Source organism: Anguilla rostrata, chromosome 2 (genome assembly GCF_018555375.3).
Source record: "Anguilla rostrata isolate EN2019 chromosome 2, ASM1855537v3, whole genome shotgun sequence".
Taxonomy (NCBI): Eukaryota; Metazoa; Chordata; class Actinopteri; order Anguilliformes; family Anguillidae; genus Anguilla; species Anguilla rostrata.
In genome coordinates this window covers 5,045,272-5,068,999 of record NC_057934.1, presented here as the reverse complement: position 1 = coordinate 5,068,999, position 23,728 = coordinate 5,045,272, and the positions used below count along the sequence as shown (strand labels likewise).

Sequence of the window (23,728 nt, the reverse complement as noted above, 5' to 3'; positions counted from 1 at the left end):
ACACACCACCATACATACACACACAGTCACAAACAAGCTCTCTCTCACATACACACACACATGCATACAGTCACAAACAAGCTCTCATAAACACCACACAAACTCACTCTCACACACACACACATTTGCAAATACACACTCACACTTTCTTTCTCTCTCTCGCTCACACACGCACACGCACACACAAAACACTCTCACATGCAAACACACACACACACACACACACAAACACAGGCAGGCCTGAATGGGACACATCAAGAATACAACCTCTACCTCCATCCGGCCCACATTTCCAAAAAGAATCCATCCTGAGGGAAGAGATCCTGTGTGCAATTAAATCAGCCCCACCCGCCCCCGCCCGCCCCCCACCCACCCAGAGTTTCTTCCTCTGTGTGTTTTGGGCCGTTGTCACAGCAACGGCAGACCGGAGGAATTCGTAGCGGTTCCACGGCGATGGTTCGCATCAAAAGACGCCCAGCGGCAGCGTTCTGCGACAGCAACCTCCTATAGGCCAGGATCCCACCAGAGAATATCCCCTAACCTTAAACACACACACACACACACACACACACACTCACCCGTACACACACACATACTCACACACTCACACACTCACACACACACACACACACACACACACACACACACACACACACACACACACACCACACACACACACACACACACACACTCACACACTCACACACTCACACACACACACACACACCCACACTCCTATAGGCCAGGGTCCCGCCAGAGAATATCCCCTAACCTTAAACACACACACACACTCACCCGTACACACGCGCACACACACACACACACCCGTACACGCACACAGATACACATGCGTGCACACGCGCCCACATGCATACACACACACACAAAGACGTACACACTCACCCACCACGCACACACCCGCTCACACTCTTAAGTTTTATATATAAACACCAAGGCAAATTCATGCTAGTTCATCACTTGCTCTTCTCATTGTTACTATTTTACTATAAACTTTTAATTTGACGCATAATGCCCAGTATGGCGAGAGCAGGTTTAAGCCCTATGCTTGCCCTGTCATTCAAAAATTAAAACCACAGAGCCGCGCTTTTAACATGGAAAAACTGGTCCTTCATTCATGAGCTAATCTTTCCCATGCACCCTCTCAGCGGCCAGTCAGACAGAACGGCACACTTTCACGTCTCGATGCAGACCTTCTTCGCACAACGCGACCGTTTGAGACAGGCCCCCGAACCTTCGTCCAGAAACAACAGGCCGCTCTGCTTGCCCCGGCCCGATCCCTTCCAACCGTGACGGGATGAATCGGATCCAACACATTACACCCCGTTTAATTTTAGCATTTTTAAAATCTTCCACTGAGGCTGTGTTTAGTAAAAAAAAAAAAACGCTTGTTATATTTTCAGCATCCCACCATTTTCAATTATTTTTAAACGGATGACCTAAGTATGGTCAGGAATCACTTTCCTGTAGCAAAGCCATTGTAGGTTTTAGTTATATTGGGAGTTTGTGAGACATTTGTGTGTGCCTCGCCCCCCCCCACCTTTTCCTCTTTTTAATTCCCTCTGGACATTTCCCTGTGTCAAGTGTTCTGTGACATGCTTTGTTCACAGCACTATGCAAAATTGAAATCAATTGATTGGTTGATTGGGTATGAATAGGGACCCCTGTAGCCCGCCCTCCCCCTCCCACCCATGTTCACGGAATCACAAGCCCCCCCGCCCCTTAGTGACCTACAACCGGTTATTTATAAATCACTTTTGTTTTATTTAAATCAGCGTTAGGCAGTTTTGCTATGAACAAAACCAAAAAACGAATCAAACAAAAACAAGCAAAACAAAACCAAAAAAAAAAAAAACAAATCCAGTTACAATAACTGCGCTTGGCACTGGATGAACATTTATGGGGGGTAAAGAAAATATACATACAGACCATGAAGTGACTCCAATATACACATGAGAGCCCAAGAACTTAAATAACAGCTTTTACACTGTCTCCTTCTCTAATGACATCAACTCCTTATTAATATTACAAACACTTCCCCCGCATAGCCACCCCCCCCCCCCCCCCTCCCACAACCACACCCCCACCCCTCCCTCGCCACATAAAAAAACTAATGTCACTAGATTTAAGAGCAGGACACCCCTGTGTCATCATTCAGGGTGATTCATTCTCAGTAAAACGGGAGGACTTATCCGAAGCTCTGTGTGGAGCGGTGGTCATCGTACATCATGTGACTACACATTCTTGCGCAGAGAAAATGGAAGTAATGCACTGCAAAAAAAAAAAAAAAATCCTATAAAAATAAAAACGCAAAAAAATAAAATAAAACAAACAAAAAAAAATCACAAGGAAAAAAAAACAATTCAGTATCTAACAGAAAGAAAGCAAACCTCTCCCTCCTTCCCACCAAAAAATAAAAAATAAAAAAAACAGCATTAAAAAATAAAAAAAGAAAAATGTCCTGACCGGAACCGAATGCCTCTCGGGTTCCCCCCTCGTGGAATGAAATGCCTTCTTACTGGGAGGGGACAGCGAGAGCACAGCTAAGAGAATTCCAATCGATTTAGAGTCAAGGAAGCTGACTGTACGCTCCGGCCCAGCCACGGGGAAAGGGTGTACCATGTGACTAGAGAACGGCTGGGCCACACCCACATGCCCTCTGACCCCCACCAACACCAATGTTCCCACCCCCATGCCCCTCAACAAACAACAACACTGGGTGTGGGTGAGTGGGGCACTTATCCTACAGTGCCTCACAAGATAATATCCTAGAAAGACATATTTCTGTAAAAAGCAAAGGAATGGACAAGAGGAGGGAGAGAGAGAGAGAGAGAGAGAAGGCTAGAACACTGACAGCGAGCAGCTTGCCTAGAGAAAGCCGTTACTGGGGCACCTCCAGCACGCCAGGGCCAGAGGTAATAATCACAAAACCATATTCTAGGTGGATTTTCTTCCTTTACTTTCTACTTAAAAAAACTTTTTATTTCATTTTATTTTTGGCATTTAGATACGAGTGGGGGGGCAGAAAATAGAAACTTTCCCGGGGAGAAAAAAAGAAAAAGAAAAAAAAAAACCGTCGTAACCACGCCAACCGGCCCACAAGTGAACCCTCCCAATCCCCTCCCCCTTAAACCCCGCCTCAAAGCCACACCCCTCCCTCCCTCCCTCCCTCCCTCTCTCCCTTCCTCCCTCTCTCTCTCTTTCTCCTCGCGATGGATGAGTGGTTCTAAGGAATAAGCGAGAGAAGAACAAAAAGAAGAGGTGGAAGACGGACAGATGGGTGTGTGGTGGGGTGGTGGGGTGGTGGGGGGGTGAAGGGAGGCCGAGGGGGGCCGCGTGTCCCCGGTTTATCTGACGGTGACCCCCAGTTTCTCCAGAACGCGCATCCCCTTCTCCTCGTACTCCTGGCGCGTCAGCCAGAAGTTGTCCTTGTCTTTCATGATGTCGGCGAGCACCGCCCCGCCCAGGAACACCATGTGCTTGCGCCGGGGCGGGTCCTCGATCCGGATCTTGAATTTCTGCAAAGGGGGGGGGAAGGAGGTCGGGGGTGAGAGCCGAGAATTAGAGCGAGAAGTCGATAAAAGGTTCACACGGGCCTCCGGAGAAGCGCTAGCAGACGCTCGCGGCTAACCCGGCCGGGCCTCGTTCTGGTCCCGAGGCCCTACAGACGCTGGGCTGGTTTATCAGACCCCCTCGCCCCTCCTGCCCCCCCCCCCCCCCACCGCGCTTGCTCTTGGTGCAGCTCCGGCTGCACGGACACGCGTTTAATCTGTATCTGATCACGCAGACGCAGCGCTGCGACAGCCAGACCGGCTCCAATGAGGTTTTCCAGGCCAGGGGCCGGATTATAAACGGGGGGCCCGGGGCCGGCCCTGCAAACCACCGCGGGCCCCGGTCGCGTGCGTCCGATCCACCGCGCCGCGAACGCGCTCTGCGTGGGGAGCGTGTGCGCGATGCGCCCTGCCGTCTGGGGCTGGAATTTATGTGGCTGGGGAAACGGAGCTCTGGCGCCACCCGGTGGCAGGTACGTGCTACTGCGGCAATTCAACTCCAGGAGGGATTGGTGATTGTACAGTTATGCTGGTACTCTATGCAAGTAGTCTCAGTCTGCCAGCAGTCTCAGTGTGAGAGTAGTCTCAGTGTGTGAGTAGTCTCAGTGTGAGAGTAGTCTCAGTGTGTGAGTAGTCTCAGTGTGAGAGTAGTCTCAGTGTGTGAGTAGTCTCAGTGTGAGAGCATTCTCAGTGTGTGGGTAGTCTGTGGTCTCAGTGTGCCAGTAGTCTCAGTGTGAGAGTAGTCTCAGTGTGGGAGCAGTCTCAGTGTGTGGGTAGTCTCAGTGTGAGAGTAGTCTCAGTGTGAGAGCAGTCTCAGTGTGAGAGCAGTCTCAGTGTGAGAGCAGTCTCAGTGTGTGGGTAGTCTCAGTGTGCCAGCAGTCTCAGTGTGTGGGTAGTCTCAGTGCGTGAGCAGTCTCAGTGTGAGTAGCCTCGCCCCGCTCGCTCACCGACAGCTTGTCCACGTCGCCCTTGAGCACGCGCTCCAGGTACAGCTGCTTCAGCTCCCTCTCCAGGCGGGACGGCAGGCCGGGGTACATGGTGGAGCCCCCCGACAGGACGATGTGCTTGTAGAACTCCGCCCTGTGAGAGCGCAGAGGAAAGGGGGGGTCACACAGCAACCGCCCCACACCACACCGACACACGCACCACACACACACACACACACACACACACACACGGGTGTGAGTGGCTCCGCCCTGCTCAGACACACACTCAGCTTCACGCAAGCACCGCCCACCTCCATCTTCCTGTTCTCATCCAGCTCTGCACACAGTTAAGACCTCATAGCTAAACAACAAAAACCGCACACGGCTAAATCATAATGCTGCCTTGGTAAATGGGGGGGGGGGGGGAGCGGGGGGTTGTTTGTTTTTTTTTTTTCCTGTTCCTGAGAATTAAGAGTGACGTTTTTTTGTTATTTCTTTGTGGGAAATTCCCGGGAACCCATTCCCCCATTTTGAACCCTAATTAGGAGCGAGAGAGTTTGAGAATTTGGCCGGGACACGGGGGAACCCCCTCCTCTCTGCGATAAGAGCTCTAACGAGCACACTGAGTCCCCCTCCACGTCCCCCCCACTGCTGTTTATTATTACTGCACAGTGTAATAAATACCTCCCCAGCACTTTAATCCAGTCGTACTCATATTTGGTAAGACGATTTGTCAACACGCATCTTTATCAAATAGAAGGGTCCGGTTTGGGTAGGATGGGGGTCTGGGGGTGGGGTCTGGTTACCTGGTGTCGATGTCAGCCGCGTGAATGGTGTTGAAGAGCAGCTCGGCCACGCCCACCCCCTCCACGTTGATGAGGTGGGGCTGGAACAGGGCCTCGGGGGCCTCGAACCTCTCCCCCCCCACCTTGATGACCCTGCCGTCCGGGAGCTGGGGGGCAGAGAGGGGCGTAGGGGGTCAAAGGTCAGCACAAGGTCAGGGGGGGCCAACCTGGTAGGCTTTCGAGGGATGGTCAGGTCGAACAAACTGCGCCAATACCCATGAAGTAACTAGTGCTGCTCTAGGATCACATTTGTATTTAAACTTATAATGTACTGTACTGTACTGTAATGGAAGTTATTTGGACAGGGAAGCATGATCCTGAATCAGCACAGTGAGATACTGTACTAGGCCCTGGACTATAACCCTGCAGCTGCACAGGAAGTCAAACAAAATCTGCATTTCTGAAGTGGAGACCAGTTCAGTGTGTTTAACCCTTTGAAGAGTAGGTCTTTTTGTTTTCCATTTTATCAAAATCAAAAGGCAGTGTTCTAGAACTCCATTTCGCTTTCAGTCACCAGCAGCGATTGTGACACCAGCACTAGAACGCTCAGCGAAAAACACTAATCACATATTTGTGATGTCACACCTTAAAGGTGATTCTCCTGGGGAAAAAAAACCTGCTGAACAAAAAAAGGTGACGCAACACCACACACTACTTTACACTCGCTTATCGGACTCTCTTATCCAGGGTGCCTTGCAGCGCTGCAGAACAGGAGCGTGTTCAGCTGGATCCTGAGAGTAACAGCTCCAGACCAGGCTAACAGCATCCCCAGGCTAACAGCGGGTGGACACGCATCACTGCAGAGCCAAACGCCAGTCAGCTGCGCTGACCGAGAGCCCAAACACAAATCCTCCGCACCGCAGATGTGCGGCCCCTCCCCTTCCCCTCCTCCGGCACCTTAATCCGGCGCGGGAGGGAGGCGCAGCCAGACCGGCCGGGCGGAGCATTGAGGGGGTGCACATAAAGGGGCCCATTGAGAGGGCAGGACGTCTGGGGCGCAGAGGCAGGGCGGAAACGCGGGACGGGACGGCGTGTACGGGGGACGCCCCGAACGAGCGCGCAGGAAATGATGTCACGCGCCGGGTTAGGGCTCCGCGGCGGCCACAGAGCCGGCCTTGTCCGCCCGCGCTCCTGCGTTTCCTGTCTCTCTCTCTCTCTCTCTCTCTCTCGGTGCGCTCTGGAAAAGAGAAGCAGGCCGAACGTGGAAAATTCCACCCCGCGCTCGTGAATCACCCACAGCGAATGGCCATCGAGGAAGCGAAGGGGGGGGGGGGGGGCGGGGCTTAGCGGCAGAAGACGCTGAGCAGAAAGCTCTCCGGCGGGTCAGTTACCGCTAAACCGCACGCGCTGCACCGCTAGCGCCAATATGCCCCCAGAGACCGTGCCACACGCAGCCCGGCGAACTCCCGCACAGCGCCTGCTGCCAGGCACTCCGCGCAGCTACGCTGCGGGCCACCAGGGGGCAGCGCTGCCCCTTAAACATCAAACAGGGTTCCTTCTCATTCAGAACATCTGGAGCTCCTGCTGTTTCGGGAAACAACGGGACGTGTTTTTGAAGTTATTTTAAGATGAGGGGCGAAGCGTTGAGGAGTCTGCTCTTAAACACACCCATGTGTTGGGTTAGTACAGCAGGGCTAGGCAGCCCCCTGGGTCCTGGAAGACCAGGCTCATTTTCGCTTAAAAGGCCCACTGTAAGCAAGCGCCCAAGCGATCAATCACCTCCCCGCTTCTGGCAGGGCGGAGGTCCAAACAGACCCGCTACTCAAACGCTCCACTGCAAGGACAGGCCTGGGGGACCAGAACTTAAAGGCTCCGTCCAATCAACATCATCAACCAAAGAAAACAAATGCCGCAACGTTGAGCCTATTTTATCCAGTTCAAGATTTTAAACGAGTCTTTCATCTTGAAAGAAGCAGATTTATTATACTGCTCACAACAGGAGGATCTGGTATTGGTTATTTGGAGACCGTGTTTATTGCATAATTATCAGCGCATTCAGATTTTAACCAACCAGCATCGTGATTGCTTAGTGGTCTGCCAATCAGAAGTGAATTTATTAGTACCTTCATACAGAACAGAGACACCGGGTCAGACCTCTAATCATGCTTCAGGGAAATATTACTGTTTTAACAAAAAATTAAAATACAAGAATAAAGCGATTGTACAGGTTCTTTATTAAACCTGCTAGAGTCCATTTAACACAAGTCGACCAGGGGCCGAGAATCCCTGACCTGTGGTAACAGCTAAGGACCCAGAGACCTGTGTGTGTGTGTGTGTGTGTGTGTGTGTTAGTAAGTGAGAGTGCATGAGTGTGAGTGCATGCATGTGTGAGTGCATGTATGTGTGACTGCACGTGTGTGTGTGCATGTATGTGTTAGTGCACGTGTGTGTGAGTGCACGTGTGTGAGTGCATGTGTATGTGAGTGCACGCGTGTGTGAGTGCACGTATGTGTGTGTGCATGTATGTGTTAGTGCACGTGTGTGAGAGTACACGTGTGAGAGTGCACGTGTGTGTGTGCATGTATGTGTGAGTGCACGCGTGTGTGAGTGCACGTGTGTGAGAGTGCACGTGTGTGAGTGCATGTATGTGTGAGTGCACGTGTGTGAGTGCATGTGTGTGTGAGTGCATGTATGTGTGAGTGCACGCGTGTGTGAGTGCACGCGTGTGTGAGTGCACGCGTGTGTGAGAGTGCACGTGTGTGTGAGCGTGGAGCCCCTCAGCCGGAGTGGAGGCTGACTGACCGTGTAGGACTCCACCAGCACGGTGGTCTCCAGCGCCAGCTTCTGCTCCTGCTCGATGTTGTAGCCCACGTAGCACAGCTTCTCCTTCATCATGCGCACCGTCTCAAAGTCCGCCGAGTGGTTAAAGGCGTAGCCCCTCAGCAACAGCAGCTGCGTCACACAGAGTTACACAGAGTTACACAGAGTCACACAGAGTCACACAGGTACACACAGTCACGCAGAGTTACAGAGTCACACAGGTACACACAGTCACACTGTTACACGCAGTAACACAGCATCACAGTTACACAGAGTTACAGTGATGACTGGCCAATAGCAGAGACCGATCCTGCCACAGTACACAACGGTGACATCCAATCACATTCCTCCTGGTTTAAGCAAGTGATACCACTCCCGTGTCGGTCCAACAATGAGAAGGCAACACAGCAGAACTACATCATGCTAGCAATTCCATTTTAAATCTAAATCTTTATTTATTCACCCATCTCCGTGCCAGAGACTGAAATTCAGGGTCGTTCTACGCCAGCAGACCGCTTCTGCGTTTGAATCTTTCCTCATTTACGCACCAGACTTCCCGAAATTCCCGTGTGCGAGCAGGAGGGGGAGTGGGGGGGGCGTACCTTGATGAGGTAGCGAGTGATGTCCCTCCCGGCGATGTCCAGTCGCCGGGTCAGGTGGGGCAGGGAGAAGCCCTCATAGACGGGGCAGATGTGGGTCACGCCGTCGCCCGAGTCCACCACCACGCCCGTCAGGAGACCTGCACACACCCCCGCCGGTCAGACACTACACGGGACATCTTTAAAAACACCGCGAGGAGGGTCGCAGGAGACCTTCATACACGCTGCGGGACCAGGGTGTGTCACTTGAGAGGAATGGTTAAAAACCTGGTATCAATTACCAAATACGTTCATATAAGGCGCCATAAAAGCATATGGCCACTAGGTGGTGCACTTCATCTTTTGAAATGTCACACATTCTGACTCAAGGGCGCAGAACGTGTCAAAGTTGGCGTCTAAACACTTGGCAACGCCCTCGATTGTTTAAACAGTTGATATCACGCACAGGTATGCTCATTCATGAAAAAAACAATTATGCAGCTTTGCACATAAATATGTGAGCATTGAAGTAGAAACACGACACCAAAAACAGAAGTCTCAAACACTGGCCATCAGTTCTTCCTGCAGAAACATGGGAATATTTCTGGGACTTTGTCACGAGCGAGCAGTGCCTGGAGGACAGGTGACCTACCTTGGGCGTAGAGCGTGAGAACAGCCTGGATAGCAATGTAAACCCCAGAGAACTGATACGTCTCGAACATTACCTGGAGGGGAAGAGGGGGAAGGGTAGGGGGGAAGAGACGTTAACGTTAGCACCAAGTCCAAAAACTGACACCGCGTAACCATGGAGACCGAAACAACCCATGCGCACGCACTAAAATATCAAGCGTCGTTAATTCAACTCTAAACAGAGTACATATGACTCCAATAGGGACCATATGTGCCCTGTAAGAGTTCACTTAGGGTTTCGTAGGGCTGATCCAGGTTCAGTTTTTGCTTTCGGCTCATGATGGACAGGTTGGGATATATCCTGGAGAGAGCTGATCCCAGATCAGCCGAACGGTAACGAGGAACCGTGGCTCCAGCTGTGGGAGATCAGGCCGCATACCGCCATCTCTCTGTGCCTGTGAAGCAAACAGGACCCTGATTTGGACCACGCCCCGTTCCTTTACCCTGACTGGCCCAGGAATGGGGGGCAGGCCCAACCGAAACAGTGCCCAGGAAGCCCAGGAAGGGGTTACGGTTATCAAAGTCTGGCCCACAAGCTCAGGCGACGCCCATGCAGCTTGGCGACGCCCACAGCGGACCAACCAAGAATGGCCCATTCATAACCTTCAGACAACGCTGCAGCGAATACAAACGTCCAAAGGACCCATTCATAACCTTCAGACAACACTGCAGCGAATAAAAACGTCCAAAGGACCCATTCATAACCTTCAGACAACACTGCAGCGAATAAAAACGTCCAAAGGACCCATTCATAACCTTCAGACAACGCTGCAGCGAATAAAATCGTCCAGCGCAGGCAGGTGGGCGAAGCTCGCTGACCGCCGCCGTTTCAGAGCGACGGCACAATCGCCGCCTTGTCGGGTTTTTTTACTTTACGCTTCTGGCAGCGGGGGAGCCTCGGAAAACGAATCCGCTACGCTCGCTACGCGCAGGGCCCGGCGGCGAACTGAAGAGCCCCCTGTGTGCGCCCGAATGCCGCCTGCGCCTCTTTCAGCCCCCCCCCCCCCCCCCCCCCCCCCACACTAGCACTTCTGTCAGGAGACGCCTCGTGACAGAGAGAGACTGTTAGCCGCGCTGCTCGCTAATCAGCTACGCGATCGGTCGCGCTCATCGACCAGCTCTCCCCTCGACTCTCGGCTTCCTGTTGACGCTTGTCCGCGCTTCGCCGAGCGTACGAACGCGCGTTTTTGTTTTGTCGCGCCGCTCGAGCAAAACCGAATTTTGAACAGCGAGCGAACTGAGGGAACCAGACCGCCCAGAAAGCTGACACTCTGGAAAAAGCCCTCCACCCTGTCGGGCAGGTACGCCGCTCCAAAAGCAAAAACCTGACAAAACACGTCCCGCTGCTAGGGGATGTTACATCACCGCTGTCGCCGGGCTTAACTGTGACATCATCGGAGCTGATTGTTCCTGAGCGCTGAAAGTGGTTCAGTCTGTCATACAGACAAAACCTCGGAATGTTCGCTGTTAAATAAACTGTGAAATATGGCGCAGCTTGCACTGAGAGAGTAGAATTCGATTCCTCTTTGGGATTCTGTTAGATTTGAATTGACCCTGAAAACCTGTTAATGCACTATAGCCAGGAGTCTGCAATGTCAGGATCGAATAACCCCTGTCATGCAGCCATGGCACAGCTGTATAACATTTTAACACACATTTACTGTGCGCACTACAGGAAATAACATGGACTGGCATGGAGCTAGTCCAACAAGGACAGTTCAGTGTAGCCATTTTGACACTTCTCAAGCATGGCCACAAAGTTACATATATTTTCCTACAGCTTATATTCCTAAAATGCACCAGGTTTTTATATCACTAGGATGGAGGACCACCACGCCCCGCCCCGCCCCACCCCGTGTCACCCCCCCCCCCGCACGCACGCGGACGCACCTCGATGATCTTCTCGCGGTTCTTGGTGGGGTTCATGGGAGGCTCGGTGAGCAGGATCTTGCAGTTGCGCGATTCGATGTTGAGCTTCTCGGGCCCGAAGGTGTAGTCCCACAGGTGCTTCATGTCGTCCCAGTTCCGCACGATGCCGTTCTCCATCGGGTAGTTCACCTCCAGCATGGACCGCAGCTCGCTCGCCTCATCCCCCACCATCAGGTCCTGAGGGGGTCAAGGGTCAAAGGTCAAAGGTTAAGGCCAAACGCTTTCGGTGACAGACCATAAGCTTTGGCCCGCGAATGATCATCAAGCGTCCGGTAGATTTGTACCGAGCTGCGGGACTAAGGAGATCATTTCTGAGTGGATGAAACAGATAAAACATCCACAGAAGTCTTTTGTCCAAGATCGGCCGATTACTAAAAACAGAACTTGGCCTGGATTCAATCAACATTTTGTCCTTAACTCTGATTCACAATGAAATGCAAGTTGCCTTTTATTTCATCACAAACACAGCCTGACGTGCTTAAGAACATTTTTTTTTTTTTTTAAAGGCAACGCTATTTAATTGTGAGTTAGATAAGAACATACATGGACTGAATCCAGGCCTCTGATTTCGCTCACCCTATGAATCATGGGAGAGATATAACCGGGGGGGGGGATACGTTTGACAGACAAGTGGAGCGTGGCTCGAGTGGAGATTGACTGGGAGTGCGCTGGGTAACACGGTCAATACTGGCACGACAGGTCATGCATCACCCAAATTACAATACTGGGTCACTGTCTGGGGGTCATGGGGTTCCGGAGCAGTGGGGGAGGGGGGGTAAAGTCCCAAATGGAATACCATAAAGGAGAGAGCTCAGGTACAGGCGGGACATTACAGGTCAACTGTCAATCAACAGGGGCACTGGCTTCCTCTCCAATCAGTGGAGAAAGGGGGCGGAGCTAAGTGACATATCATACAGCGCAAGCTTTAGAGAAAGTGTTTTTCTTCTGTCGCTGAATGGCAGTGGACTACCTTGGGTTCTTTTTTTTGTTGTTTAAGGTGGGGGGGGGGGTGAAACTGTAATGGTTAACTGAAACTAAACAATCACACCTCTTTGAGGTCACACAAGAGCAGCCCTTCTCAAAGCAGACGTTCGGCCACCCACAAGATTGCACAGGGAATGCACACACTTCCCTGTGCCCAGTCGCACAAACAGGCCATTGCTTTCAGTGATCCGCATCCAGCACTGACAGAGAGACGACTGGGTGGTCGGCCATTGCGGCTCCACGGTGGGTGCAGACACGGCAGACAAGCTCTGAATCAGCAGTTTACCCAGCATGCACGGCCAGGACATCTCCATGCATTGTGTACCGTTAGTAACAGTCACTGCAGAGTCCAAAGTCACTTGGTTCAAGGATGCGATTTGCTTACTTTTTTTAAATCCTCCAATAGTATGAGAAGCCTTTGTGCTCGTACCATGCAGTTCTCTGGCTTATCACCTCAATCTTAATAAATCACCATCAACAAATGCCAAAATAAAGAACTTTCTCAGAGATCCCACTGTACCACACTTCTACTGGGGAATTCATTGCAGTGAGACAGTACAATCCAACACAGCCCAGTTCAATTCCTTTTCAGTTTCAGTTCAGGAAAGGAACTGAGGAATCCTCATAAAACATTTGTGAGCATTTGCAAATTCAAATTCAAATGCAAATGCATTTCATTTCCTGAACTGACTGAACTGAAAGAGGACTGACCCCTGAAAACCTGAAATCCCCTTGAAGCCATGCCACGGAGCTGAGTGTGCTGGTGTGATTATAGCCCGCGCGCATGAGGGAGTGTAGCACAGTGGGTAAGGAACTGGGCCTGTAACCGAAAGGTCGCAGGTTCGATTCCTGGGTAAGGACACTGCCGTTGTACCCTTGAGCAAGGTACTTAACCGAAATTGCTTCAGTATATATCCAGCTGTATAAATGGATACAATGTAAAATGCTATGTAAAAGTTGTGTAAGTCGCTCTGGATAAGAGCGTCATGCTAAATGCCCGTAATGTAAAATGTAGCCTAATGTATGAGTGTGTTTGTGAGACAGACCGCCTACGTGCCCCTCGGCTTCGATGGACCACTGGCTCGCTGTTCCCCAGCGATTTCAAAGAGCAGCGTCTGTGGCTAAAGTCAACCGTCCGACACACGTCCTGGGCCCGCGACTTCAGCACGCAGACTTCACCTCCCGGCGAGATCGGAGACCGCCTCTGCGGTCGTCATCAGAGGGACGGAGACCGAAAACGATACAGCTTCCGATTTCCTTAACAAAATAACCTCTCTTCACTTTCAATGACAAAGGAAGGAGGCGACAGACTCGACTCCTGAGGCAGTTCATTCCACATTTGCCGAAATTATCTTCTGAAAGGAACTGGCAGGACGCCCAATGACATCACAAGTGGGCACCAGAAATGAGTCAGCGGTACTGCCTTCCGATCAGTTCCATATATATATGCAGAGTTTACAGACAGATACTGGAGTGCAAATAATGCTTATAAAGACACTGTGAGAGAGGGAAAAAAGTGTCTGCCCTGTGACTAAGAAGTACATTGGGCACAGATTATAACTACCTGGCACTAGATTAACCTTTATCGAATGCCTACTTGGGTGTGGCAAGAAAATGTTTGACCTGCAGAGGCTAAGGCAACAGGAAAAGACCTCTGCAGACATTTTGGTGTAACCGAAACACTGCCCTAAAAAAGACATGTTCGGAGGTTCTTCGACCTTCAGACAAGAAGAACCTTCACTAAATATAGGGCCAGCCGCCCGCGCTAAATAAAACCCTGCAGCTTCCCCTATTCATCCTTCCTTCTGCTAAATCCATCTGAGAAGGCAGAGAGATCAGAGCAGAACGCGCACAGTTTGCCTTAATAATCAGGGAGGCATTGTACGTGCCATGAAAAGCTAGCGTGCCCACGCATCAGCTAATTCCACAGGCACCAGGTACATGAAGCAGACCAGGGTAACAAACAGCAGCTGGGGTGCCATTTTAGTTTATGCGATTATCAGTTGTTCTGAATGTTTCTGACTTGCTAGATGCCGGCAGCTCACAGCAGCTTGCAGGCAGTCGTAAAAGCAGCTATAGTAGCTTAAAGGCGCCAGACACGATAAAACACCTAACGTGTAAAAGCCGAAATACAGAAATGGTGCTTGCACTCAACTAGTACTAAACTCATAACTGGTACTAAGGAATAAACTCGGACTGTTTATTCTTGGTGGTAGCAGCCATTTTTTGAAGTGAGTTTGATGGCACTGTAGGATAGTACAGTGTATGTTGGGCAAAGTGGATGGCAGTATAGTACTGTACTGTACTACAGAACTTGACTTATAACTCAGAGATTGCAGGTTTAATTCCCAGGTGAGGCACAGCCAGTTGGACCCTTGAGCAAGGCACGTAACCTTGATTCCTTCCGTAACGTGTCCAGCCGTACAAATGGATTGCGTGTCAAAATGTAAGCAGTGCATTCGGCATTCCTCGGTCTCTGAATTCATGACAGACACTGCACTCCAAATCACTGTCCACCTCTGTGGACAAGCGCATTGCCAACCAGAGAAAGAGCGCTCTGTCAGAATGGATTAGCCAGGCAAAAACACAAACAAAAAAAAGACAATTCTTTCACCAGGGCAAACAGGAGAGAAGAGGAACAATGAAAAAAACGTAAAAACTCAAACGCAAATCAAAAACAAACTGACATGAAGAAAAGAATGCTTTATTAATGGAAGACCAAGCACAGCACCACGCTCCTTGGGCTAGGCACATGAGAGGAAGGGGTTAAAGTCACACACCAGGCCGCACTTACCATCTTTTTGTTATTCTACTTCAACAGGAGAAAGAAAGAGGAAGGAGGAAGAGAAGGAAAAAGCAGAAGGTCAGAGAGGAAGCAGTGTGGACGCAGAGCCGAAGCCCAGGGCCTCCTGGGAAACGGTGGCGGGCCGCAGCACTCAGCCTGCATGCGCCAGAGCGGCACCAGAAGCACACGACGCACAAACTACGCGCTTCCGGTCTCTGATGCACTCAAGCTTGGCGCTGCTGTCATTCTATCCTCTGAAGAGTAGGTTTTTTAGAAAAAATGTTTCTTTTTTTCCCCAGAATTCTAAGTCAGCGTTCTAGAACTCCATTGGTTTCAGTTACCAGTGGCGATTGTGACATCAGCATTAGAATGTTTGGCTAAGAACATTCCAATCACATATTTGTGATCTCACACCTTAAGGGGTTAATAAGGTTGGTCCTGTTGAAAACAAAAATGGTAATAATGGTTTTGTTTTTGTTTTTATTAATAGACTATGTAATATTCAAAGTACATTCAACTACTGAGCAAAGTCATCTCCCCAGGAAGTAGCATGTTTGTCTCCTATCAGTGCACATTATAGCAAAACATTTTAAAAATCAACGAGAGAATGGAAAAAGCAGCAGCCGTGGTACTAACAAAAAGGGGCTGGTTAATAATTCATTTGATCCAAAATGGCGCCCTGATTACAGCAGGTATCAGGAAGAAAATCAGGAGCAAAATCAACAAAACCTTACAGAAAAAACGCTGCTTCCTTTAGCCGTTTACTTTTGATGTGCAAGCGCCAAACCTGGTGTGAACAGGAAGCAGTCACTCGAACCCTTAGACGCGGACGCCCACCTGAAAATAACCCGCCTTCAACGCAGATGTGAGCACTTTTAAAACGCTCAAGGAAAAAAAGGAAAAATTAACAAAAAATAATGTTGTGAGACAAAGTGCAATCGTCAGACGAGCAGTGTGTTTCCTCTCTGTGGACATGACAGACTGTTAGCAGGTTCTCTTGCATCATCACCAGATGGCCAGTCTAAGAGAAGAAGCACGGGCAGCTACCGTTCGCTATGACAAGGAAGTGGAACTTCAGAATTTTGTCAGAGGAGGCAAAAAAGAAGTGGGGGGAGAAAAGGCAGGGGAAGCAGTTTGGAAACAGGAGAGAAGCCTCGGCCTTTGTGCTGACCGTAGCCAGGGGGGTGGCGTAAGGGGGGGGGGGGGGGGAACGCCTTACCTTGATCTCGATGTTGCCCACTTTGGCGGTGGAGCGGATTATGGGCCGGCCCACCAGCGCGGGGAAGATGTGCTCGGGGAAGTTGGAGCCCGCATAGCCGCACTTCACAAACTGGGGAGGGGGGAAGAGAGGGACCCCGTGAGAGGAGCTCTGGAAACATTTCGTCCGAGGACTGACCTAACGGTCATTCCGTACAGGATGCTTCCGGCTCTACCGTGTAGGTTTTCACTAATGACCCTGACCGAGCCCACCTCATTCAACAGCCAGAGATCTTGTTGAGCAGCTAACCGGTATAAAAAGGTGTACCAAATTATGGTTCAAATGAAAACTGCAGGACGCTAGATCTCCAGGAACAGGGTTGGGCAGCTGTGGCATAGTGTAGTGGTTAGGGAACTGGGCTGACAATTCAGAGCTTGCAGGTTTGAGTCCCAGGTAAGGCACTTTTCGAGGTGCTTAACCTGAGTAGCAGTAAAAAAAAAAAAAAAAAAAAATTTTTATTTTTTATCTGATTGTATAAATGATAGAACCATAGCCTGTGCAAACCACGAGGCTAAATGTAAAAAAGTTGGTTAGGAGCACTGAAATCTTATGTAATTTGCTGGATTCCTCTTGCACAGTATCTGATGGAAACAGATGAACACAGACCTGAGTGTCTCTGGACTCAATTTTAGTAACGTTACAACCCCCTCCAAAAAGCCGAACAGGGCTATTTCAGAAAGTGTGCTGTCGACTGTAACAGTCTGGTGCACATCCTGTGCAAAATCGTTCACAGAAATGTTAAATTTAAATCATACTCGCAGCTGCACACAGTCACAGGGGCAGCAAGGCCACTCTCTGACAAAGCACATTCTTGGGCCCTCATAAACCTCAAAACCCAGAGTAGTGCTTAGATGAAGACATCAAGCATAAACCAAGGGCATGTTTCTAACACGGTAGATTTATTAATGCTTAGTAATTATTTCAACCAAGAAGTTTCAGTGGGTTTTATTTCCTTAGAGAAACCCAGCATGGCCTTCGACACAGATAAACAAAGGAGGATAAAAAAAAAATACTAATCCCAAGAACATCAACGCGTAAGAACATAGAAGGAGAATGTAAAAGGATAAACAACCTTCGCTAAAATATTAAATCTTTCAGTGACAGGGCTTCCTGTGGAAATCTCTGGACGGGTCCAACTCATAACTCCACTGAAAACTGGCTTGCTCTCACAAGTGCTGCCTTGCCCCTCCATACTGTCACTGATCACAGCGTAGCAGGATGTAGCGGAATGTTGCAGCAAAAACAACCAAATCAGAGCAGCTCTTGACCAATCAGCACTTCATTGCCACACCGGGCATGCTCTGTAGACTGCTAATCACAGAGTCAGAATATGGCCGTTACACACAGAAAAAAAAAGAAGAAAGAAAAAAAAACAGGAAAGTGGAGGAGACCTGTCCCAACAGGTACATCTGAAGTTCAACCAGTCTCGTGGGCCCGCATAGACTGAACAGGGACCTCGTTTTGTCAGCTACAACTAGTTGGGCCGGAGTCTAAGCAAAGAAACGGTGAAAAGGCGAGCTATACGGTCACACTGATTTTAAAGGACAAGGCGCTCGTCTGTCACTGTCTTTCTCCACCAGGCCAAGATAACTTGAACCCCAGAGGGAACGCCTGGGTCTTCAATGATTCAAACCTAGTGCTTTAAAATAAGGACTGGGAACACATTTTGTAGCCAATTTGCATGCCAAGTGTCAAGTATTCAGAAACCATAAATTAAGCTTCTCCAGGATGCAACACTTCCTATTAATTTGATTATTCATACTGGTTGTGTATAATCAGTCTGAGAAGCGAGGCTATTTAACAGAATTAAAAATGAACGTGGGAATTAGGTTTAAAAGCAAAAGAAGATGGAAAGTACCCAGGGGCCATGTTTAACCGGTTTCGGCAAAGTGCACGGAACATTTTCAGACACACTTGGCAGGGCACCGGCTCTACTTTTTCTCCCCCTTTGTCTCAGAGACGCCATAAAGGTTCCGTAGCTTCAGCCTGCGGTCTGGGCGGTGATCTCACTTCCGTTCTGACTCATCGGCCAAGCGAACTTTTCTGCCGCTCGTGCAAAATTAAACATCCTCCGGTCTACGTAGTCTCAGCTTTCCTCTCCTTGCAAGGTAAAGTGCAAACAGCTCAACAGGAGAAAAAAACGGCTGCACTGAGACGGCTCTGTGAGTCTGTAACTGAATGAAAGAGCCGCCGCACGTGCTGCTTCCGTTAACGGGAGCTGAGATTCTCCCGTTCCTATGGGATGTTTTTAAACGCAAATATTTAATTAAACGCAAATATTTAAATAATTTGACTCTCTTTAAGATCTTCAATTCAACGAGCATTTGGTATTTCAACTCAAATGCTAATATAGATTACATGTGGAAAACTAGCCGCACGTTTGCTAAAACAAGAATATAGTTGTCACGTCTGCCAGGACCTCAATTGGCCTAAATTACCTCGAAAATTATAATAAACAAATCGGCGGGGATGACACAGCACCCTTTGAAAGTGAATGCATGGCGTTTACATGAGCATTTTTAAACAATAGGTTTGTAGGAGGTGGAGGTAGTGGTCGGTTCCAGGGAGAACCATATCCAGTCATAGTTCTTAAAACTGCTTAATACTACACGGCGACAGAACACAGGTGTCAGAGGAGGACAATTCAGCCGACCTAGAGGGCGCAGGAGGGGCAGGGACTTCTTTAGCTTGCTAGCTAACGTTCCCATTACTGGCAAGTGGGTCATTTTAACCGATTTAAAACCACTACCCGGAACTCTACACCAAGTTGCGTCGCCTTCCACATAAATATCTGCCTGACGCTTTTTACAAAGAGATGTGTGCCTCGCTTTGTCGCTTTGCATGCTTCGATGCACTCCAAGTGGCAGCAGGAGGCAGGGTCACTTGTCGTTCAGTGATCCAGCTACTTAGCTGGCTAAAAAGGCATCAATAGTAGCGTTTTATGACTGAGAGCAGGAACCACTCCCGAGGTTTAAACTGATAACGTTGTAATTTCATCAAACTTCAGTTGCAGGCCAGAGGATGACTTTTGACTATACAATGACTACAGCTAGCTTGCTACATTCATAAAAACAGCTGACTTGCTAATGTTAGCTATCTTTAGCTAGCTACAACATTGACAATGCCAACCCGAGCTGATACCGATGCAATAAATCGGCGTGTATTTTCATACAGTAAAACCGAGTTGAATATTCTATTGGCGTTAAATAACCGAAATGTAATGCACCTCGCATTATCCAATTATATTAATGTAGCATGAGTCCCCTTTGCTAATGAAAACATAATTGACAGTCTGACAGACACACATTCCTTTGCCTACCCACCCAGTTAGCTTGCTAGCTGGCAGCTAGCACGAATGCTACTTCCTGTTTCAGATAATCTGTTTTACATCAGCAGTATGCATCCTGGAAAAAAACGGGACGGACGACGATCGGTGAATTCGGGCGTTCCGTCTTCAAACCTACCCCGGTTCCATTGTCACAAACCACCACTTTCCTTCCTTGACTGTCCATTTTCGGAATCCAAGAACCTGCAGACCTCTCCTGCTCAACTTTCTTCAGCAAGCCGGAAATCGCTACCCCGGCTCCCGGAAAGGGTTTCTTCCGGTATGTCTGACACGTGACCACATATCCTCCACCTTGCTGCCGACCTACTAGAATATGGACACAAAATATGGCCAATTGTAAGGGTAGATGTCTTTAAGGGGTGTTTCTATTTGACAGCTGCAAAGAGTGACAGCGGATGCATCCATTGGTAATATGTGATTTACAGCCGTGTTGAAACATCAGGCCCCTTTCTTGAGATTAGCAAAGACAGGTCCTCCGCACGTCCACGAAAAAGGGCGTGTGTGCCTTTCAGTCAATGCAACAAGAATAGCTCGTAAATGAGGAGATTAGCATGGAAACAACAGCTTTGGTTTTACCAGGCAGCTGATAATGAACCAGAGTAGGTTTACTTTTGACAGGGTGGGTAGGGCTCGCCCACTTAAGAATGAGCACCAGAAAACTGAAAACGCCGTTAAATTTATAATCTGTAGTCGGACAGCCATGTGGTAGTATTGCCATTTTCACGATTATTTTTTTTGTAGCTAAATCTCACGAATCTACTGGTATCATATTACTGTTCAATACCGTTAAATAATAATAATAATTATTATTATTATTATTATTATTGTTATTATATTAAATATGAAATAGTACACTAAATGTTATAATAATATATAATAATAAACACTGACAATATAATATTAAATTCAGGAAGAATTGATAATATTAGGTATTCTATATTGCCCCCTTGTGTCAAACAACAATCACTACAACCTCTTTTTAGTGATTTGGACTGAATGTACTGTCTCTTATCATGCACATTTCTTTGATTCATTTCCCTAACGGTTTTAAAATATAATACCCGATAATACAGCATACCTTCGCCTGCAGCAGGTGAACACAGAACAAGCAATGAACACTGCCTATCAGTTGTCAGTCCCTGTAAGCTGTTTAATAATGCAGGAAAGGGAAACTGGTTTTGCAAGTCAGTTATCATTCACACTCAGGCCCTGTTGCCTGAACGTTTGCACAGACCTAAATCCTGTTTATGCAAGCCAGTCCACCCTTCTTCTTTTTTTCAAATTATTGATTTAGATGAGATTATGTGTGTTTGAAAGCAAACATTTCATAGATTTGCCAAGTCTGTGCTGCGGCAGGAGGTTAAACGACAAAATCCAAAGCCTGTTTCTTTTTGTTTCTTCTTCTTTTTTTTCTTCTTGTCCTACTTAAATCTCGATATTAACCTGACCCTCTTGCCGCATTCCACATATTTTCAGAGATCTACTGTGTTCCACAAAAACAATAGAGGCGGATAAAAAGAGGCCAAGAAAAAAGGAGGGCGGGAGGTGGAGGGGAGGTATGGATTTGAGAGGTAGCAATTTACTGTAGTATTTCAGGAACTAATAAGAAGGTTGCAGAAAGCTCAGTTCTGAGATGAGGAACTCCCCTTGTACTCTTATGCAATATGGTTCATCTGGATTGTTTCTATAATAATCCAGTTGTATTAATAGATGTGGGGGAAAATGCACAAAATGTACATATGAACATAAAAAAGAGTGTCGTGCTTCTGCATTTAATCTGTGTAAAAGGGACAATATGCATTAATAACATTCTTGTAAATGTGCTAGAGTTAGCCAGGCAGTCTAGTTTTTATCTGTAGTTGCTGGGCTCCATGTCTTTGGACTGGAAACTCGAGTGTCACTGTTTTGCTGTTTACGTAATAATACATACAATTTACCTAGTAGAGTGTGTCAAGGCCCATTTGATTGAATTGGCATCACAACAGGGCAGCTGCACATATAAAACATCACTGAATTTTCTTTCTTTCCAAAACTCCTTCCCATCCTCTCTGTATTTCAGGGGAGCTTGAGCTGGTTTTGCGCCTCCTGGGTCCACAGCCTTCTTTTTTGGAGGATGAGTCATAACCTGACATCACTAAAGATGTGTTGGGACACAAAGTGATTCAGTCCTGTGCGGCAGGGCCTCTGGTCTCATATTCTGATTTGGCCTTTAGATGCAAATAAATGTAGTCTAGACACAGAGCTGGAGAAACGTGCAGGCATGGTGTATTATGAGGCGACAAACTTAGCTGACTGTCATCTCTCGACAGTGACCCCTTTTTCACATGTACTCTCTTGGGGTATGGAGCTGGTCTTGTAACCTAAAGGTCATAGGTTCAGTTCCTGGGTTTGGCACTGCCCTTGTACCCTTGAGCAAGGTACTTAACCTGCATTGCCTCAGTATATATCCAGCTGTGTAATTGGATACAATGTAAAATGCTATGTAAACAGTTGTGTAAGTCACTCTGGATAAGAGCTAAATGCTAAATGCCAGCAATGTAATGTCTCTGTACTAGTCATTATGCACAGTAAACTCCTGGTGGGGGTTATATGTTTCCCATTCTACTCTTTGTATCTTTGTTTTCTACCTTGGTCTTCCTTAACTCTTGTTTGTTTCCCCCTCTCACAAATGCGGCTACTGGACCCTGTCCCGACTCACCCCAAAGTCTCTCCCCTGTATGTCCTCCGCTCCAGCCTGCCACCCCACCCCTGGACCGCCCCCTTCGGATGCTTTGTACATTGGTTGTCTAATACACATGAACCCAAAGCTGCTGTTTTGCTGATCAGCTGATGTTAGTTGTAGTGATGTGTTTTTGTAATGGCTACTGCTTCTATTTAATCAGCTGTAAACTAGCTTTCTCTGTATTGATCTCTGAAAATCAGAAAGTAAAGAGTGGGTCAAACCACATATGTCAGTACACACAGTGCCCTGTGGCTTGATAGTGACTAGTGTCAATCAGTCATTTTTCTTTGTCCTCCCTGTTTTCTTTCCCTTTTTATAGCCTCTGCAGTGGCTGGAAACAGCCAGGAGGCCATTTTGTATTGTTTTAGGAAGCGGATAAATGCTGGTAGGAAGGGTGTCTGCCAGGAATTCTGGGTTACAGAGCAGCTGCAGACCAAGCCTGTCCTCCAGGAAGAGAATGGAGTGGTTAGACACTGAGGGATAGTAACACACACACACACACACACACTGCTGTCCCCCATGGCCAATGTCTCCAACAGGCATTCCCAGGCAAACTGCAAAATCCATGTTCAAGGCAATGACATTTATCTGTAAAAAATAATAATTAGCATGATTCGTATTTGTTGTCTCGTGCTCCCCGTCTCTCTTTCAGAGTCATCGATACCACATGAGTTTGGCTTATCGCAGTTTGTATTCTAGGGGTATAAAAATGTACAGGCAAGCGTCAACTAGCAAGTGTTGTACTGGCAAGGTCCACTGTGGAAGGTCGGTCACCTTTCTTCCACTTGGTCCACTGGGGCAACAGGGAGTTGTGAACTGAGCCTTTAGTTATGAGTACACAATCTATCTATGACTTCACTGCTTCACTCATAACGGTTTTACTTAAGCGGCGAGTCCCCTCAACGAGACATCTGGGGATGTTTTCTAGAGCTTCAGTGAGGAATCTGTGGACAGTGTTTGCTTATTTTCCTCCAAGACTGAGAAACTAAACATTTATATTTTGCATACAAATAACAGCCTTCACATTTTTATATATTGTTAATAATGTGGAAATTAAATAATTAGCAAAAAGTCCTAAACACGATAACTGGGATTTTTTTATTTTTTTTATTTTTTTGGTAAATGACTTCATTGTTTCTTGTTTCTGGCGAATTTTAAAAGCCCCAACCATATATCACGCTCACATTCTCTTTGTTCTAATCGACCTATTGGGCATGGTTACAACGGAGTGAGAAAGCAATACACATTTTAACATTAATTCCATTTCTTTCTTTCCATTCTGAATGCTCAATCACAAATATTGGAGGCAGCAACGCATAACGTAGTATTTGAACGC

At 48.1% G+C, this 23,728-nt stretch overlaps 1 protein-coding gene and 1 long non-coding RNA gene across 2 annotated transcripts; one reads left to right on the top strand and one right to left on the bottom strand.

Moving 5' to 3' along the window:
• Nucleotides 1–1,758: 1,758 nt before the first annotated feature.
• On the bottom strand, nucleotides 1,759–19,923 carry actr2a (actin related protein 2a). Its single transcript, XM_064316554.1, has 9 exons — nucleotides 19,789–19,923; nucleotides 16,286–16,396; nucleotides 11,259–11,474; nucleotides 9,331–9,403; nucleotides 8,703–8,839; nucleotides 8,083–8,232; nucleotides 5,302–5,447; nucleotides 4,517–4,649; nucleotides 1,759–3,536 (listed from the first exon to the last, which is right to left on the bottom strand). The coding sequence occupies exons 1-9, from the start codon at nucleotides 19,834–19,836 to the stop codon at nucleotides 3,366–3,368; spliced, it is 1,185 nt and encodes a 394-aa protein (XP_064172624.1). The 5' UTR covers nucleotides 19,837–19,923; the 3' UTR covers nucleotides 1,759–3,365.
• On the top strand, nucleotides 17,421–22,368 carry LOC135244249 (uncharacterized). Its single transcript, XR_010326920.1, has 3 exons — nucleotides 17,421–18,432; nucleotides 19,699–19,929; nucleotides 21,147–22,368. It is a non-coding gene; the product is annotated as an uncharacterized LOC135244249 (long non-coding RNA).
• The last annotated feature ends 1,360 nt before the right edge of the window (nucleotides 22,369–23,728 follow it).